Source organism: Meriones unguiculatus, chromosome 7, assembly GCF_030254825.1.
Source record: "Meriones unguiculatus strain TT.TT164.6M chromosome 7, Bangor_MerUng_6.1, whole genome shotgun sequence".
Lineage (NCBI taxonomy): Eukaryota > Metazoa > Chordata > Mammalia > Rodentia > Muridae > Meriones > Meriones unguiculatus.
Window position 1 is genome coordinate 93,302,451 of NC_083355.1, and position 19,396 is coordinate 93,321,846.

General features: G+C 51.5%; 1 protein-coding gene across 2 annotated transcripts in view; it reads left to right on the forward strand.

Annotated features, from left to right (window-relative positions):
• Positions 1-19,396, forward strand: part of Esrrb (estrogen related receptor beta) — a 162,703-nt gene that overhangs the window by 56,616 nt on the left and 86,691 nt on the right. Inside the window, exon 1 of one of the 2 annotated variants that reach the window (XM_021653401.2) lies at positions 2,804-2,941. The exons of the other annotated variant lie outside the window; for it this stretch is intronic. Within the exon in view, the coding sequence (XP_021509076.1) occupies positions 2,892-2,941 (50 nt within the window). The 5' untranslated portion in view covers positions 2,804-2,891. Of the gene's footprint in view, positions 1-2,803; positions 2,942-19,396 lie in introns of those variants that run through there. 2 annotated transcript variants of the gene reach the window in all.

Sequence of the window (19,396 nt, forward strand, 5' to 3'; positions counted from 1 at the left end):
TTTTCGGAGCAGAGTAAGCTGTGTGGAATGACCCTGGTTGTTGTAGACTGTCTGTCACCTGCTTAGGGCAGGCCAGAATGTCACAAAATTGGCCCCCACTAACTAGCAATTCCTTCCGCCCTCCCAGGAGTCCATCATGATGTTAAGAGGTGGACACAGATGTCCAGACTCCTGGTGTATCTTTGTGTAGAACACACCCAGAGGCCTGTGCTGTGGCCCTCACAGCTTCTGAAAGAGCTTGCACTCAGGGAAGGAGGTGGCAGGGAAAGGAGAGAGGCCTGACTATAAACCTTGAGAAGTGGTTCAAGCAGAAATCCAGACCCCGGCTGGCATGCTTTGCCAGTATTTTGTTGTTTGACCTGGGGAAGGACATTTCAGCACACAGGGAATTGAACGAATCTCTCCATTTATCAAATGTGATGGGAGTTCTCAATGCAGGCGCTTCTCTCCAGCTCAGGCCTGGGTTACATCCTCATCAACCTATCGGGTTGGAAAGGCGTTGACTATGCCCAGCCTAGCGAGCCTCACAGCATAGTGATACAGCGCACTGTGGGAGCCCCTGTGTCACGGCTGAGGAGAGGCTGTAGCTGTTGCTGCCTGGCACCTCGAGGCAGTATGGCACACTGTATCCTGGCAAAGGATTTTAGAAATTGTTTTCCGAAAGGTCTTGCTGCGTAACCTTTGTCCATCAGCCGCTCTGCACCAGGCACTGCTGGGTGCTGGATGCCTGGATTCTCCAGTGAACAACAGACTCCTCTCATGGGACTTCCATTCTAGTGAGGAGGGCAGCGCCTCTTACATCAACACACCCTCGATGGCTAACTGTGTTAAGCAACTTGAAGCAATGGGGGTGGCAGGAGATTCGGGGGCTGTCCAGAAGGGGGGGGAAAGGATGCTCTAGACGGCAGGGACAGTGACTCGGCTGTGGAGAGATACAAGAGAGAGTTACAGCATCCTGTGAGCAGCAAGAGTCATCAACTGTGTTTTCACAGCGGAGTCGATCCCCTGTGTGCTTAGTGGATGGAGCGGGGAAGAAAAGGAAAGCAGAGAAGCCCGTCACTGAGGCCTTCACAAGAGATGGGAGTCATGTAGAACCAAGCTCAAGAGCAGCACCTCTGGATGATCCCTTTGTCTCTAATAAAATACCCCTTGGCTTTTTTTTTCTTTTTCTTTTTTAATGATGCAGGTCTGCCGGGGTGGGGGTGTCTGTTGGTAGAGCAAGCATCCCCCTCCATATCTTGATGTGATGGCTCAGGCTCCTCCCACACTTTCCTCCACTTCAGCACAGGAACACGGTCAGTTACCCCTCCCCAGCACTGATCACTGCATTACCCCAAGTGAAACACCACCCTTCAAGCCAGTGCCTAATCCCCAGGCCCCTCCGGGGTGGCTAGCCCCTCCGGAGCCCTCCCCCACTCTCCCTCCCTCTCAGCTTTATCCCCCAAACACACAGCACTGCCTACAAGGTACACTCCGCTTAGACATTATTTTGGGGATAAAATTATGTGTGTCCCCCACCACTGTTCATTGTCTTTTGTAGAATAGAAGAGAATAGGGTAATAGTCTCTCCTGAGGACTTTCTCTCCCCCCCCCTTTTTTTTTAAAAAATAATTCTGTATCCACACCAGCACATACACTCATTTGAATCATCAAATTGATCATTATCCCTGTGGCAGGCACTTCCCCAAGGTGAAAAGCCCCACAAGAAGAGTTGGGGTTTGACTTATAGCTCATTTTTGGTACGGTGGCAGCCCATAATATTCTGGTTCACGGAGGGAGAGGCAGACAGGGATGCAGGTGTGTCGATCGCTGGGCATTCAGGTGTGTGTTTGAAAGCGTCAACTTGTGCCTCAGAGAAGCCATGACAGGTAAGCTGGCTTACCTGTTTTAGAAGCACAATTGTGCTTTCCCAAGCAGGCAGGGATTTATGCCTGGGGCCTGTGTCCCGGGTGCACTGTTGAGATTTGCCAACGGGCAAAGCCTGGCTCTGTCGTCTAGAGGCATTTTATGGATACACACCCAGCGTCTAGCCACATGCCAGCGGTTCAGAGGAGACTGGCCCAGGTGATGGGAGCAGGGAAAGTGTCTCTCCTCTGGCTGGCTGCACCTCACCTGCTGGCCTGACCCCTCTGCACACTAAACGCTGCTAGGTTTGGGCTGGCGAATTTCTAAGCCACTGGGCGCTTCTCCATGGTGGTGATGGCGCGGAATGTGACTCGTTTTTAATTTGGAGAACAAACCCATTCCGAGAGGCTGAGGGGATTTGCCAAGCCTGTTGGTTCATAGAGCTGTGTACCAGTTGCACGGGGGGTGGGGGGAACGTATGTTAGCCCCCCCCAAAAAAAAGTCCCACCGGGCAGTTGAACTTTCCCCCCTGCTTTTCAGCCCGCAAGAACGGAACACAAGCTTTAGGACTCTGAAATCCAGCCCTCCTACTCCACAGGAGGTGGGGACCTTGCCGGTCCGCGAGAGCGTCCTATTCCATTGAAGTCTCTTGGGCCGGGCCCCCCTCCCCCCACCCCCGGCTCGATTCTGTCACTTTAAGTCCAGCCCCTGAGAGATAGCCAATAGGAGCCAAATCATACATCAGTCTCTCAGCCTTAAAGCTACAGTAGGGTTAGTGGGCTCCGAGTGTCGGGCGCCCCAGCCTCGTCCGCGCGGCTCCGCGTCCCCTCTGCCCGTCCGCTGAGCGCGCGGATGAGTGGGAGCGCGGGGCTGCGCGCGGCTCTCCGCCTCCGGCTCCCCCGCCGCGGGCGCGTCCTCCCGCTCCGCCCGCTCGCGCTCACCGTGCCCGGGGCCGGGACTCGCACCTCGCCGGTGCCCTTCACTCGTCTTCCTCGTGATTTCCCCGCCGCCTTTCTCCTCCGACTGGGAATGCTAAAGCGGGACTGATGGACGTGTCCGAACTCTGCCTCCCGGACCCCCTCGGCTACCACAACCAGTAGGTGCCTTCCTCTCCCCGCCTGTCCGTCCGTCCGTCCGTCTGTCCTTCTGCCCATCCCAGCGCCTCTCTCCTGGATGTCGCAGTTCCTTCTTCCACGCATTCCTGAAGTGGCAGGGACCTCCCCGGAGGGGCACACTTGCTGGGTTTCTCTTTCGGGCTCCAACCCCCCGTCTTAACTTTTCCCCCTCGCATCCTCTTTTACCGAGTCCTCACTTTTGGACCAACAGCGGCGCTTTCTCGTCCGCTCTGACTCCGCTCCCGGGTGACAAAATAATGTCCATTTCCGTGACGGGCAGGCGGAAGCCCAGAACAGGTGCGGTGGCTACAGGACGCCCCGTCCCGTCCTAGGTACCCTCCCCAACGGGCGCTCTGCTTTTCATCCCGGGTACCCCACAATGATGCCAGCCGGGGGCAGAAAACTCCAGTGTGCTGGGTCGGGGCGCCGGGGGTCCCAGCGGGACGCGCTCGGTGTGGCGGTCCCCGGGGGTGGGGGGTCGCCTGTGGGGGGGGGAGGCCCGCGCGCCCCGCTTGGGGAGCCCCCGTGGTGGCCGCAACTCGGCGCTGAGGCAGGGGTGAAGTGGGATGGAGGCTCGGGAGGGCAGCGTGCCGGGCGCGATTTCCCCGCCGCTGCGTGGCTTGCGCGCGCGGCGTGGGTGGGTGGCTGCGGCTTGGGCGACCGGACGCCAACTCTCGGCGGGCTCCGGAGTCTTGGGACAGTTTTTTGCCGCGCGGGGAGGGGAGGAGTGACCCTCCCCCCCCACCCCCAGCCTCGGAGACGGCCACCCGCACACCCGGAGGTGGCGGCGCCGTCTGCCCCACGGCGGGGCGCGTTTCCGTGGGACTCCGAGCGCGCGGACCGCGAAGGTGATCCCCACCCCCCGAGGGCTTAATCATAAAGAGAGTCGAATGAGAATTCCAGCTCCTCACGGGCAACCTTCGAGCTTTTCTTCCCACCGGTCACCCCCTCCCCCTTCCCTACCCCCCACTTTTTTTTTTTTTTTTTTTTTTTTTGAAAGAAACTTACGGAGCAGAGTTTTCTTCCTCACCCGCGGTCCTTTCCCTTTTCCCCGCGCTCATCCTCCCCTCCCCGCCCTCGCCCCATCCCGGGAAGGAACTGGGGAGACGGCTTCTAAGACAGAGCCTGTGGACCGCACTTGGTTCGGGGGCGGGGGGAGGGGTTCGAACCCTCCACCTCGCCTCCGAGACCGCTACCTCCGCTTGTCGCGGGGCTGGCGCGCGAGGAGGCAACTTCTCGGCGCCGTGGCTGTGCGGGTAGCCGGGGTCCTGGGCGCCCGACGCTGACCATTTCGCTTCTCGTTCCAGGATTGCCCCCCACCCCCCCTGGCCAGGAGTCCTTTAGATACCTGCAGAATTTAAAAGAGGGTTAGACGGAGGCGTGGAGGGAGAGGAGAGCGCTCCTTAATTACAGTGGATTCTGATTTCTATCGGCTTGAAATGTGGCTTTTTTGTTTTTCAAGGTTATGCGGCTCGAAGCTCCTGGGGCTGCCGGGTGGGAGTTGGGGGGGGGGGGTCCCGGCTTTTTAGGCTCCTCCCCAAGGGAGGCTAAGAGCCGCGGGAACCCGGGGAAGAATAGATGGAGGGTGTGGACTGGGCGATGCTTGTTGGACATTTCCTCGCAGAAGATTACCGAGTGCGTCAAATATTGGATATTTAAATTATTTAGGTTCCCTTTCTCCGGAGGTGACTTCTTCCCCTGAGCTCGAAATATCTCTGTGTTTGTCCCTGGCTCAAGTCCTCATCAATCAATACGAGAATGTGTGCGCGTGTATGTGGAAGGGGCCGGAATGTATGCTTTGACGGTGTTGACCAAACACGCCGAGAAAGCCCCAAGGTGAAGCGCTGGGCTCTCCCCTGACCCCTCAGAAGGCCTGATTTCAGTCGGGGGAGAAATGTGGGCCAAGGGGGGGACTCTCAGGGAGGCAAGGTCGTGTAGGTCTGGGGAAGGCAGAAAGCGAAAACCATTTCTAAACTAAGCCTGGCAGCGGTGTGGATTCTCTGTCCTTCCTGGCTCTTTCTTTTTCTTTTTTTCAAAATAATATTAACAATAACGGTAGCAATAAGGATAACAAAAGTATGCCTGCTGTTACCGAGGACTCAAGCAGTGTGGGAACGCTGTGTTTTGTTTTGTTTTGTTTTGTTTTGTTTTGTTTTGTTTTGTTTTAAACCCAGGACCTTCCAAGCAGCAGCTCCAGGCTATACGCAGGTGTTTGCCGAAGCTATGGTTTGCATTTGCCTTGGTGCAGCGGTGCCAGGGCACCGAGATGAGCATGGTGGGGACAGAGGCTGCTATGTGGAGGAGGCAGGTAGCTTTGGGACACCTCTAGCAAAGTACCCAAACGGGCTGGGGAGCTGCACGCTCCCTGTGTTGGAAGGATAGAGTGCTCTGGCACAGGCGGCTGCTTCTCATAGAACCATCACGAGCTGGGGTCCAGGGGAGGGGGGCATGTCCTGGGCTCTGTACATACAGTTTTCACCCCGGGGGAGGATTCACTGACATTCCCAGATTTGAGAAAGCGCAAGGGTACAGGGAGTGTGAGTTCAAGAGCGTGTAGGGCAAAGCCTGCAGCCCTCCTCTCCCCTCCTGACGCACAGAGAGCATCTGTGTCATCCTCGCTGTCCCAGGTGAGAAATGAACGCACATGTGAACCTTCCTGCCTTCCTGCCCTTCGTCTTCATTTCCCCTTAGTCCGTCCTGGAGGTGACTCCCTCAGCCTTCTTATTCAGTGTTTTATGTACAGTGTTTTACGTACCAGACCCGCCACAGCCAGGGCGAATGACGCACTGCCTGAAGACCCGAGGCACAAAACCCAGCGTGTGTGTGTGTGTGTGTGTGTGTGTGTGTGTGTGTGTGTGTGTCTGGGGCAGGGTGGGGGGGTGGGGTCGCCACCTTCAGAGGAGGAGGACCACTTTGCCGTTGTTAAGGAAACAAAGAACAAACTGTCCCAAAGGTAAAATATGTGGGTTCACACGTAGGAAAAATGCCACATGGTAATTCAAAATCAGTGACCTGGAGAAAAACAAAGGGGGAAATTAATTTTTAATGGTACATTCAGAAATAAATCAGAGTGAAGGTGTTAGTCGTGGTTTTTCCAGCGGAGGGGCTCCAGAAAATAAACCTTGATGTGTCTGCCACTCCTCTGGAGGTGTAGCTAGGTGCTGGAGGGTGGTGGGATAGCTCCACAGAGCTGTTCAGCCCCAGGGCAATAAATAGAAAAAAAACCATTCAGTCAGTGTCACAGGGCCCGAGTCAGTGCTAAGGCCCTTCCGGGTTGCTAACAGCCCTAATATCCTTGGAAATTTCCTCTTGGGGCAGAAACTATCTTCCATTCTGCCAATAATTACAGTATATAAAAAGATAAGGTTTTTTTTTCTCTCTTTTATGAGAGCATGCACGAGAGAAACAACTTGATCCCCCCCAAACAGGAACCTTTTCATTCTATCGATTTGGAGTAATCAATAAATATCCCATTTAGTGGAGAAAAGGGACAGAGGAGACTTTCGGGGACAGCAGAGGGTGGGGAGGGGTGGAAGCTGTGGCTGTGGTAGTGGCTTGATGGCACACTCGGCCCTCCAGAGTGCCCTGTCCTCAGTCAGGTTCGCGTCGCTTCATGCTTTGGGCTTCATCATGTTCCTGGAACTGGACATTTTGTTGGATGGTTTTTGGGGAGAGCCCCAAGTCATTAAAAAGTTTCTCCCCTTCCTTGGTCCTCTGAGAAACCCCTTGCTTCTCTGTAATTTCCAGGCTGTATTTCCATACTCTAGTGCCTGAGAGTGTGGCTGTATGAGCGTCCGGGGAACAGCACACAGACCAGAGGCAGGGTGCTACTGACCTGGCTCCCTAGAATTTGTCATCTCAAGACGATTAAACCACGGCCCAAATTTAAAGGAAAGAATGGCAGGTCTATAGGCCACGATCTACCTTTTCAAATAAAGCCTGACCCACACCCTGGGTGCTCTGATTCTGATGCCCTCCCTCTCGTGAGGGCTGCCCATCTCCCTCAGGAGGGGAGACCCTCAATGGGTTCTTCCCACATAAATAGAAGCTCTGCCTGGCATTAGCCAGCACTGCTGTTGGCGTCTGGGAATGTCTATCTTAGATTCTGGTGGCTCTTGACTCGGTGTTACTGCAATGTTCCAGCTTGGCTGGAGTGCTCAGCTCCCAGTGTCCTTCTCGGTCCCTGTAATCCCTCAAGGGTACATGGGGCAAGAGTGGGCCGTGGGTGCGGGATCTGCAGGTGGCTCTTGGGAAGCTGTGAGGGGGAGCTGAGGAAGATGGGCTGCAGCCAAACCAGTCAGTCAGCTTGGAAGCATCCCGTGTGCCCTTGAGACTCCCTGCTGCCTCTAGGTCTGAAGGAAAAAAAAAAGGGTGTGTGTGTGTGTGTGTGTGTGTGTGTGTGTGTGGTGTACATCTGTGACCCCTGACAGAGCCTCCTTCGTGTCTGCAGAATTTCCCATTTCTGTCCCAACACATACATGCCTCTGCGGAATGATTGCAAAGAGGACCAGTCCTTAGAGGTGGGTCCCACAGGCTTCAGCTGGCCCTGGTATCTCCTGGTGGAACCAGAGTGGCCTGGGGCCGGGTTACATCTGGTTGTCCCATTGGCCCAATGTGGTCTGGTCCCTGTGCAGGGAGGCTGTGGTGCTTATAATTGCAAATGTAATTAGCAGACCAGCCATGGGGGACTGGAATGCTCAACTTCTCTGCACATCTCCGTGACCCCTGTGATAGCTGGCCCGGCAGATTAACCCTCAAAGGACCAGCCTGTGTATTGCCACCAGTGAGGCCCAAAGACAACAGCAGAGCTGTGCTGGGACCAGACCCCTTCCTCTGGAGAGACTCTTGCAGGCAATGAGTAGGAGAGCTTGGTACTTGGGGATTTTTTTTTCCCCTAGGACACTGGGCTAGTGACCCTCAAGTCTTGCTGCTGTGGGGACATTTCCTCCCTCAGTTTCCTGGTCACCCTAGGAAGGTGTGATTGATCCATTGGAGCCTTTGGCTGCATGCTGGTTGGTTCTGTGGCTCTGGGAGAAAAAGAGAAAAACTCTAAAAAGAGCTCATGATGACTTCTGCCTAACACACTTGGGGACTTCGGGGGGAGGGGGTCTTGTATTCACCCATCTCATCAGTCTCTTCCACATTCAGCTTGCAGGAAGGGAGCGCTTCCGAGGAGCCTGAGCTCTGCAAGGCTAGGCTGCCTTCTGGCCGTCTCCCGCTTGGAGATTTGTGGAGAGCCGGTCATTGAGAACAGAGACCCCAGTTCATCATCCAAAACTAGACTCCCAGCATGAACCAAGGGCAGACACATGCAGCAACCTGGTCCCCACACCCGATCCTTTCTCCTCTCTTTTTTTGTCTCTTTGCATTGGTCAGGATTAAAATCAGAGAGGATCTTAAGGGGATTTTAATTTATAAGTACTGGGGTAAAGAAGTGTCAAGCCTTTTCTAGTGATGCTGTCAGGAGCTGCTCCCAGGCCTGGGTCACTCTGCTCGGGAGAGCTGTGTGTGCCGAGGTGTGCAAGCTCCCCTTTAGAATGAGTGACAGTGTACCAGAGGCTGCCTGCCTGTCCCTTGCCTGAGCTGAGATCAGGCCTGGCGACATTCCAGCAGAAACTCTCACCTTGAAGTTGATCCAGAGTGTGGAAGGGATCACAGAGGGGCCCACGGCCTGCTGTTCCTGTGGTGCAAAGGATTCCAGTCTCTCTCAAAGTTTTCCATCTTCAGCCTGGGCTGGACTGGGGCAAACCCCGGAGAGAGAGTGAAGGCAGGCCTGCCCCTCTAACAGCCGGCCGCATTCAAAGGAGCCCCTGAGCTCCAGGCCTCCATGTCCTCCACTCTCCCTAGACAGCTACATCATCCAAAGCTGGGGTTTAAAGGGTCAGGTGGTTTCTTAAATTGAGGAAAATAATTGTGGTTCATCTGCCCTTTCTAGATGGGATCTGATAAAGTAGAGGGGGAGGGTGGTCAGCTGAACGTCTTCAAATTAGGATTGTCTCAGTGTGGATTAAAATTATGTAAATCTAAAGTTTTTCTGATGGTGAATATATGTGTGGGAGTGTATATATAATCTTCATTTTGTTGTGTTTTTAAACCTGTATAGATTTTTATCTTAAAAAAATAAAACTTCTTTTTTTGTTCTTTAAGACAACCCCCCCCCCCATTTTCTATTCCATACTGTCATTCAGCTTTCTCCAGAGTGGGTTTTGTTTTGTTTTTTTCTATTCCCTGCTCTCATTTAGCATTGCCCGGCATGGAGCCATTTCTGGGAATGGGTTTCTAGAAAATGTTATTTTATTCTTCAACATCAAATTATTGAAGGGTCAAAGGGTAGTTGCACAAACTGTCCTGTTTTGTTTTTATCATCTGGTTTCAAGTGAGATCAGTTTTTGTTGCTGTTGTTTAACAGTATAGCATGGTCCAATTACAGCAGCAGCTAGCTGGCTGCCGGATGGCCGGCATTTTACTAAAACCCGGCAGAGCGAAGGTGACACACCAAAATAACAGTGGGTAATGCCATCCCGGAGTTTCAGATCCGAAATACAAATATTCTTTTCACTTGGCTCTTTAATTTTTTAATTGCTCAAATTAACTGGAGTTCATACACTCCAGGTTTTTAAATTATCATTCTTTTGTTAGTTCACTTTGTTTGGGTTTCTTGCTTGAGGTATTTTTTGTTTTGTTTTGGTTTGGGTTTTGTTTGTTTTATGTTTTGTTTTTGTGTTGTGTTTTACCTGACTGTGTAGATACCTGAAGCTGGGTATGCTGGTATGTGCCTGCAATCCCAGCACAGGAGGGTCAGGGGTTCAAGGTCATCCTCGGCTGCAGATGGAGTTGGAAGCCAGTTCGACCTATACGAGATCTACATTAAAAGAGAAACAATAAGAACTATGCTAAAAAGAGAGAGAATGAGAGAGGGGAAGAAAGACCTGGAAAAATGGTCTTTTGAACATCACCAGCTTTCCCCTGTGCTCTTCCTTTCAGAAGGGCAGAGAACAAGGTCACAGAGTCCTAAGGACACATTCCGGGGAGGAGTAGGGCGAAGGGGGACATCCCAGATGACCTTTTCCTCGTGCCTTACAATTTAGCCTTCCGTCTTCACTTGTCATCTCTCTCTCTCTCTCTCTCTCTCTCTCTCTCTCTCTCTCTCTCTGTTTTCATTCCAACTCAGCACAGCATGCCCTTGTCCGCTATCCTGTTCCAATGTCATGTTTTGGAGGGAGACTGTAGGTATGTGGATCCGACTATGCACGCACGTCTCAGTGCATGCATAAGCGTGTTTGAGCCAGTAAAGGAGTAGGTCAGAGTAGGGTCTGCCACTCCAAGCTAATCCAGCCATCCATCCCTTTCTCCGTGTCATCCACCTGCTCACCTCTCTTGGTAGAAATAGCAAGAAGAGTGAAGAAAGTATTTCCTTCAAACTGGCCGTGCCCATTACCTGGGGAGCCAGGTGATAGAGTAGGAATGGAGGTGGCCGCAAACACGTCAGAGGCAGTTTTCAAATCTGGCCCCGGGTGCCCTCATTTGGGACCCTGGTGAAGTAGAGTAAGCAAGCTCGTAAGTCCTCTTGTTTCTGCTTTCCAGCCCTTGAGCGTTCACGGAACAGGATTTAGCCTCCTCCTTTCAGCCTGACTGTTTGCCAGCCATCTCCTGGGTCTGTTGATGACACCCCGCCATCTCTCTAAACAGTCAGGCTAACAAGCTCTGTCAGAAAGAACACTGCTTTTCTACAGAAATAATAGCAATACTGTAGTGGCTGTAATGGTTGTAAGGATGGCAATAACAGCTTCTACCTTCTCCTCCCCCAAGAGTGCCAAGCGAGACTCAAGACCAGTTTTATCACAGTATCCAGATAAGGGTGACCACATTTTGCCTCAGAACGTAAATATATTTGTGGGAGCGTAAGTAGTCAAAGGCCTCAGGTTTGCATATTTGAATTCATCCAGGAGCAAAAACAGCCCAGTGTCTGGATAGGAGCAGGCAGGTGGCAGGGAATCCGGTATTAACCACATGTCACCAACTCTAGAGAAACACAGAAGGGGGGTGTCTCTCTCGTTAAGGGTGCCGGCTCCGTGACTCCACTACATCATCAGCCCCTGTGAGATTCCACGTCTCATGTTGCCGTCAGGTGGTTCTGGCTGCATTCTAAGATGTTTTACGGGTTGGGGCTCTTTGGAGGACAAGGGGGTGATGCTTTGACGTGAAGCCTCTTTGAGAATGGCACGAAGTGAGCCAAGCCACCTCTCTAGCCTGTCACCTTACAGGCCATTCTGTCTCTGCCAGGCTCCTGTCCCAGCCTGCAGGGAACTGACCCCTCCAGGTGCCTCTGTGTTTACTCTTGTATCCAACAACTCCGCGTTATGTTCTCTCTCGCTTGCTTTAGTGTGTGCCCGTGTACGCACATCGGGAAATAAGGCACAGCTCTGTCTCCCCTGATATGTCAGGGATCCTGATGTCTGCATTCTTTTGAACATCTTAGTATCATTATTTTTCACCTTCTTACCAACCTCCCAAAGAAAATAAAATCAAAGCTTTGGATTACGAATTGATCAGGAACAGATTTAGCAAACAAGACATTCCCCTCTGGAAACGCAAGCGGGAGTTGCTGTACGGCTTAGGTTCAAACCTGCTTTTCATTTGGCCAGTGAGAAATTTTCTAGGTGCAATTCCCTTGTTGGACTCAGAGGTTGTTGTTGTTTTTAAGTAATCCATAAATAATAAGAATCGATCAGTCTTGTTGAGTTTAAGAAGGATCAGGAGAAAGGGTGGGGTTTTGGGTTTGTTGTTGTTGTTGTTTTGGTGTTTTTTGTTGTTGTTGTCATTGTTGTTTTCTTCTGGAGAACATTTGGAATCTGTATGCCATTGTCACTGAGTGTTCAGGGATGACCTGAGCGTTGCCTGCTGCCTGCCTAGGTAGCAAATGAGCTAGCTGTTCGTTACAGAGAGGTCTAATACTGTCTTCAGCAGGTGCAAGACCAACTTGCTACTGGCTGTTGGGGCTTCTCTTCTGCGCACGCCACAATCCCATACTGATCCCAGAGGCAGTCAGTTAAATGACCTTTCCCTATATTACTAGCACATAACGAAATAACCAAGGCTGTGGCATTGCTTGCTTATTAATGATTTCTGGTTTCTCTCCTCTCTTCCCCGAGAAGTAACGAACTGGAAATGCACATGCCTTTGGAAGAGCCACGGAAACCAGATTTGTGCATTTCTGTAGGGTTTTACGTGCTTGTTTTCATTTGTTCGCTTTGAGACAGGGTCTCACTGTCTGGCCTGGAACCTGCTATGTAGACAAGCTGGCCTCAGACTCCAGGAGATGCACTTGCTTCTGCCTTGACTGCTAAGATTAAAGGCGTGCCCTGCCACACCCAGATTCACAGATTTTTTTTTTTTTTTTGCAGAAATTTTATTCTTTCTTCCTTTCCACAAATAATATCTACCTCTCTTTAAGTTGCTGTGGCGATCAAACCAAGCCATTGACAAGTGCCAGGCATTTAGCAGGCATATAGTAGGCGTGCCACAAATGTTCAGTGTTAATGAAATTGGGGTGCCTGAACTGGACTTAGCTTAATGTGATCACTGTGGCTTGGATTACTGTATGTGTAACACAGGGGATTAGAGAAGGGATTACCAGAGGGTGTGAGGATGATGAATAGGAAATTTTCCTCTGAATGGGTGTGTATATTCTCAGCCTCCTGGGTAGAGTTGCTTGATGAAATAGAGAAGACCCAGTTAAATGCAATTTTGACTTAGATAATTTGGTTTAATTTAAATAAGCAATGTTGTTTTTTTTTTAATGTAAATCTTATGCAATATTTTCTAAATCTTAAATTCGTCTGATAAAGTAACGCATTACTGTATTCTCCCTGTCATTATTGTTATTGTTGCTTTCAGCAAAGTCCCAAAGAACAGTTCTATGTTTAGTGTTTGGGGAACAAGCAGAGGGTACTGGGAAAAAGAGTTCTTTCTTCTTCTTCTTTTTCAATTTTCTTTTTTAAATTTTTTTAAAAATTATTTCATCTTATTCACATTGGTGCCTCCATGTCTGTCTGTGTGAGAAGGTCAGATCCCCTGGAACTGGAATTACAGACAGACGTGAACGGCCATGTGGATGCTGGGATTTGAGCCTGGGTCGTTTAGAAGAGCAGGCAGTGCTCTTAACCCCCGAGCCGTCTCTCCAGCCCTCGATTTTCTTTTTCTTGTTGATTTATTTACTGGTTTCACTTATTTTTGGTGTTTTGTGACAGAGTCTGGAGTAGCCTAGGTTGATCAGGATCTCACTCTGTAGCCAATGATGACCCTGAATTCCTCGTCCTTGCCTCCATCTCCCAAGTGCTTGGATTACAGACATGCAGCATGACACTCCGCTCAAATTATTTTTAACTACATTTTTATTGGTTCGTTCTGTGTGTCTGTATGTATATGTATATGTGTGGGCACGTGTGGGCCATGGAGAGCCATGTGGAGGTCAGAAGACAGCATACAAGAATTGGCTCTCTCCTTTTGGCTTGTGGGTCTCCGGGGATCCAGGTTCATTTTTTTGGCAACAGGTGTCCTTACCCGCTGAGCCATCTTTCTGGCCCCTCAAAGCATCTTGCCAATACTAACTGGTTAGGCTGATCATAGCCTCAGGGATTAGTGGGTAGCAGTGAGTTCGGTTCCCCGGATGTGTCAACTTGGAATCGCAAGTGTATAAAAAAAAGTCCACGGAACACGTAGCACCATTCACAGCTGTTGGGTTCTGCTTTCGGCAGAAGCAAAGGCAAAAATCCTCTTGGGGACCCGTATTTGCTTGGTGTTCTGCCTCAAACATGTCGGACAACTGCTACAAGCAATGAGAAGGGACGCTTGCTCTGCCTAAATGGCCAAGAAAGATGCTAGCAGCTGTCTCCCTGTGGAGAACACCGGTAAGAGGCTCGGGGAAGCCACTTGCATCAGTGCAGAGGGGATCGGGGATCGAATCTGAAAAGGGCCAGCTGTGGGTGGCGGGGCGCGGTGAAGATAAACTAGTAGCAGAATACCAGCGAACCCCAGCTGCTCCTCATTCACACCTCCCTGAGCGAGTAAGCACCGTTGTTTTACTGAGCGGGGTCTCTTCGCCGCCTGGATACCGGGAATAAAAGGGCTCTAGAGCCCCCTGCAGGCCGTCTCCTGCTCTGCAGCCCATGGTCGCCCGCCGCCGTACAGTTCCGGCCTTTCTAGAGCTGAAAGGAGAGGCACATGGACACCAAAGGAACCTTAGTTTTTACTTCGCCTTCCGAGCTGTGGCGCAGGCCTCTGTAGTACTGCGGCTGCCTCCAGCTATGGAGCGCCTTCCCCTAGCACACAAGTGCGTGCCCGCACACGCCACACACACACCTGGCAGGACACACACACTCACTGCCTCTGCGGCTTGCCTGACCTTCAGTTGCCAGCCCCGCTTATTCTGAGGAATGCCCTCTGGCTGCTGAATTTGCAGAAGCATTGAAGCCAGGTGCAGAGCCCGATGGTAGTGTTCAGATCCCTGGATGATCTTAATAATAATAGTAACAGTCACAACAACTGACATTTATTGGGTGCTTACTATGTGACAGCATTTCCCTAAAAATACTTCACACGTTAACTCATTGCTTCCTCGCGGCAGTCCTGGGGATTGCATTTCGCAGCTAGATAAAAGGAGGCGTGGGGATTTTAAGTCACTGTTCGAGCCCTTGCACTCTGCCCTTGCTTGGGCTCCGTGGGGCACTCTCTAGAGTCAGTGCTTAATAATCGCTGCTTGAGCACGAGAGGGAGATTAGACATGAGGAAAGGGGAGACTCAGAGGCACAGAAGAGAGGAAGCGGGCAGTGCAGACACAGGTGACCTGGAGTGGCTCTGCGGCTCCCACCTGCAGCTCAGGCTGAGCAAGGAGCTGCTTAGCTCGAGGGCAACCGGACTAGAGCAAGCACACTCTTCAGGGTGCTGTGGCTGGGAGAAAAACCCAGCTCCAGGGACTGAGGCCCCAGGAGATCCATTGTTAAACTTTCAGGTTTTTTTTTTTAAGCTGATTGTTAAACACAGTTACCATTGAGCTCAGAATAATATAAAAGTGTAATTCAGCGTGTCACACTAAAACTAAAGATCATAACACACAAAGCCCGTCCTCCCCTAAGGCGGTGGGATGCTTCGCTCTCGATGTTTGAAGCAGGTAGCCATCATCCCCGAGCCTGTCAAGGGACATGTTGCAGTTCTTGGCCCTGCCCTCTCCGCTCCTCGGAGACTGAAACAGGACACCATGGAAACTGGAAAATACCACAGGCAGCCTCCTCCCTCTGCTGCGTGAGTTCAGCGTCAGCCACCAACACACTGTCTGGCTCCCCTGCTCCCTGCTCCAAGGCTCCGGATAAATACCTTGACCTCTCTGTGCCTCAGATTCCTCACCCACAGTGGGCCTTCTTGTGGTGCTGGCACAACTAAAACGTGGTAAACCTAAAGAGCTTAAGCAGTGACTGGTACACAGCAAGCACTCAACGAAGCGTCGACTCATCTTACTTGTGCTCCTCATGCTCTGACCATGTCTAAATCCCACCACCACAGAAGACTTCCCCGATAGAGGAATGTACATTTTGTGTCTGGAAGCCAAGGTCCAATGCTCTTCCCTCCTGCCCCACTGCCCGTGGCGTTGTACTTGAGTGGCTTTCAGCAGGAAGCAGAAAATACTGAGTGTCCCAAAGGAGCATCCCCTGTGGACTGCAGGACTGCACCCCAGGACCTGTGAGGCTTTGAGGTCAGGGCTGCAACAGACTGGGGAGCCGGTGAAGAATCACAGATGAGGTCGGGGAAGAGCGGAGCTGATTGTCAAGCGTAGCCAACCTGCAGGAGCAGGGACAGTTGGCAGATGGCTGTTGGCACACCAAAGCTCTGCAAAGAGTCCCCTGTCCTCCTTGTGAGTGTGGGACACAGAAGCTGTGCCCCACTCCCCTAGCAGGCAGGGCCTTCCAGGGTATTGGGAAAAGAGGCTATGTCCCAGGCTAAGCCAAGCAGAGCATGCGCATGCGCAGTGAATGTCCTGGGCTGGACCATTTTGACTATGTGGTTTTTCCGGAGGTCGAGCGAGTACTTGAAAGACCAAGTCTCTCAGTGCTGCAGTCACTCGGGCAGCAGAGGCCGTGGGCGAGGGCCCTCTGCCTCTTAGTCAACCAGCTCAGCTCTGGCCCTAAAGGGCCGATTGCTCTGAAGTTATCTGATCCTGCTAAGTCACTCCCAGACAGACCTTACCCAGTGCAGCTCAGCTCACTCCCAATAGTAAGCTGACTGGGAGCCTATGGTTACAGCTGTCTCCATGCTCAGGCCTGAAGGTGCATCTTGCGGCTTGTTGTGATCTCATTCTGATTTTTTGTTTTTTAGCTCTGGACTTGCAGACCAATGCCCTTGGAAGTGACTGTGTCTAGAATGGGCAGCCTTGAAAACGCTATCCCGAGTTCCGGCTTCTCGTGGGAGTCTCATCTTTCCCTGAGCAGCTCTGGGGCTTGCCTGGGTCTGAATCACCTGTGACTTTTGGAGGGGCCTCCCATAGATATGATAGATTTGAGGGTGTTTTGTTAGCTGAACTGCTCCTGGTCTGCCAGTTAGCTGTACGGTCTGTTCACTGACCATGAGGGCCCGTGTGAAAGGATGGGTGAGATCCAGGGCTTGTTTTTCCTCAATCGTGGGCCTTGAAGACGCAGAGAGGCTGATGAACCAGGGCCTATTCATTTGCTGAGAGCGTCCCCAACACCAATGTGTGCCCAGATTCCCTGAAGTCTGCCGTGTTTGTTTCTGTAGGAACCCTCCCTGCCGCCCAAGTTCAGAGCTTCGAGATTCTTCTGAGTTCTTTCCCTTTCTTGTACTAGCTAATGGGGCCGTGCAGTTGTCAGTCTACTGGGAGGGGTAGGGAAAGGCATCCTGGCTTGCTCCTACTGCTGAGAATCCCAATGCTCCAGGGTAAGAACCATGCTGGGGCCCTGAGTCACAGCATTCCCTGGCTGGCAGGAAAAAGTAAAATATCCTGGGGCAGTATGGGGATCCTCAGGCTCTGAGGTCCTGGTAAGGAGGTTCGGGGGGTGTCCGTGCACCCCGAGAGGGTGCCAGAGGGGAAGGAATCGCTGTGTGCAGTAGAATTTGCTCTCAGGTTTTTGACGGTGACTAAGTGGGGGACCTTGCCCTGCTTTACAGAGCACAGAGGAAGAAAGGCTTGCCCAGACGTCACAGGGATCCACTGGAATCAGGTCCCAAAGCAAGCCATTTCTGGCAATGACTCTGAAGTCCCCAGCTGTGGAAGCCACCATGTCTATCACATCTCATGGTGGTACAGCAGGAGCCAGCCCTCACAGGCTCCCTGCGTGTGGATGAACTGTTCAGGAAGGGGTTGTCGAACCCCTGAGAAGGCCTGTGGCTGTTCAGAGGATTGGGGTGGCTGGAAGTGCCCCTGTCCATGGTAGCTCCTTGCCAGGAAGGAAGGAAGGAGGATGAGGAAACCATAGCCCCTGTCCCCTTGTCCTGAAGACATCATACTGAACCAAATGTGGCCTAACCTAGTGCCACAGCAGGTCTCTGTGAAGACACGTGGGCACTGTTTTATGATATAGACACACTACCCAAACCATCTTTATCTCAATGAAAACGTTAGCTGGGTGTGGTGATGTATGTCTTCAATCACAGCACTCAGGAAGCACAGGATGGAAGATCTCTGTGAGTTCAAGGCCAGCCTGGTCTGCAGAACACATTCCAGGACAGCTGGAGCTACACAGAGAAACCTTAAATGGAAAACAGAAACAAACAAACAAACAAACAAAAAAAGGAAAATATTAACGCAATCAAAGCAGTTTCATAACAGGGTCCTCCGGAAGCAGGAAACAGGTCTTTGAGGCTCTGAATAAGGATGTGACAGAGATGAGTAGCTGTGTGGAGGACTGAATCTCCAGAGCCTTCATGTGTCCAAGCCAGACACCTGCAAGATTTGGGTACCCTAGCATGCTAAGACACCTAGCCAGACAAGGGAGAATACTTCAGATTTTGCTTCTCTGCTGTCCTTGTCACATGAACCAGCCTGAGACTGTGCCTGTGACAGCTGAGTCTTCTTCCAGGGATAGAGAGAAAGAAGAGACAGAGACAGAGAGACAGACACAGAGGGAAAGTAAGAGAGAGAGAGAAAGAGAGAGACACACACACACACACATACACACAGAAGCAGAGGTTCTACATGGCCGCCATGCAGGGAACTCAGTGAATCTTCTGAACAGAAGGCCCTGCCAAGTGTGGGACCAGGAACTGGCTCACAGCCAGCACAGGGGATGCTGGTTTTCCTTGTTGTCATCATTAGGAGAGAAGAACCTTGCAAAAAAGATCTGGGGTGCAGAGACTGAATGACAGGGATAGAAAGACTGGGAGATGGGAAACGCCCAGAAGGTGACTGTGTTCTCTGGCTGCCTCACTGTGCTCTCCAGTGCCTCAGCCCCAAGACTGGGGCAGATACACTGACACTGTCTCCCTACCCTACCGCTGACTACTGCCAGGCTGAATACCAACTACTACAGCCATGTCCAAACTTACAATCTAGCTCGGGCATACTAGGTGGCCTCTGGGACTATGTGCATAAGATCTCTGACTGAGAGGAAGGTTGTAGAGCAAGAGGTAGGAAGGGGATCCATGACCCCAGCATGGAGATGTCCTCATGGGAACATAGGGATTGTATTGGGGAGAAAAGGCAACCTATGGTCATAATAATAATAATAATAATAATTTAAAAATCAACGGAGTAATATAAACAGTGAAATCAAAGATCTTTAAGCCCTAAAATGCCAGGTATGAGCTTTGGATAGTTCTGGAAGGAGACACAGAATGCTGTCATTTTGAAGGACCTGTGGGGAAATGGGTTTAGGAGTCCTGATACTGAGATTTTTGCTGTTCACTTTTCACATGTAAGTATTCTTCAGAACAAACAAACAAATACTAATTTATAAGTTAGTGAAGCAAGGTATTTAGAAAGCCAGCAGGAAGACAAACCCTTTTGAGAGGAAAGCAAAGTCACAAAGTTCCTGTCCCAACGTGGAGCCCAATACTTGGGGCCTGCAGAAGGCCTGTCTGTCATCACTCTGCTGCACATTCTCTCTCTCTCTCTCTCTCTCTCTCTCTCTCTCTGCTCAACACGTTGGTCCCTCTGTTTTGCCGCCAAGACAAAGCCTGGTGGGATGGGAGCTGAATCGAAGGCTCAGGTCTTGGTGCAGGGACGTTGACAGTGGATGGATGCAGGCACTGGCTCTGCCTGATCGGTGTGGGCTAGCCTCCCTGCCAGGCTCTTGCTCCATTGCATGCCTCACAAAGCCTGGCCAGGCCATGCGAGCTGGCAAGGAACAGCAGATCACCTGCCTCAAATGCCATTAATCTTGTGTCTCTGCGGGCTCTTGTCGTCCTATGCCAGCCTCTCTGGCACCAAC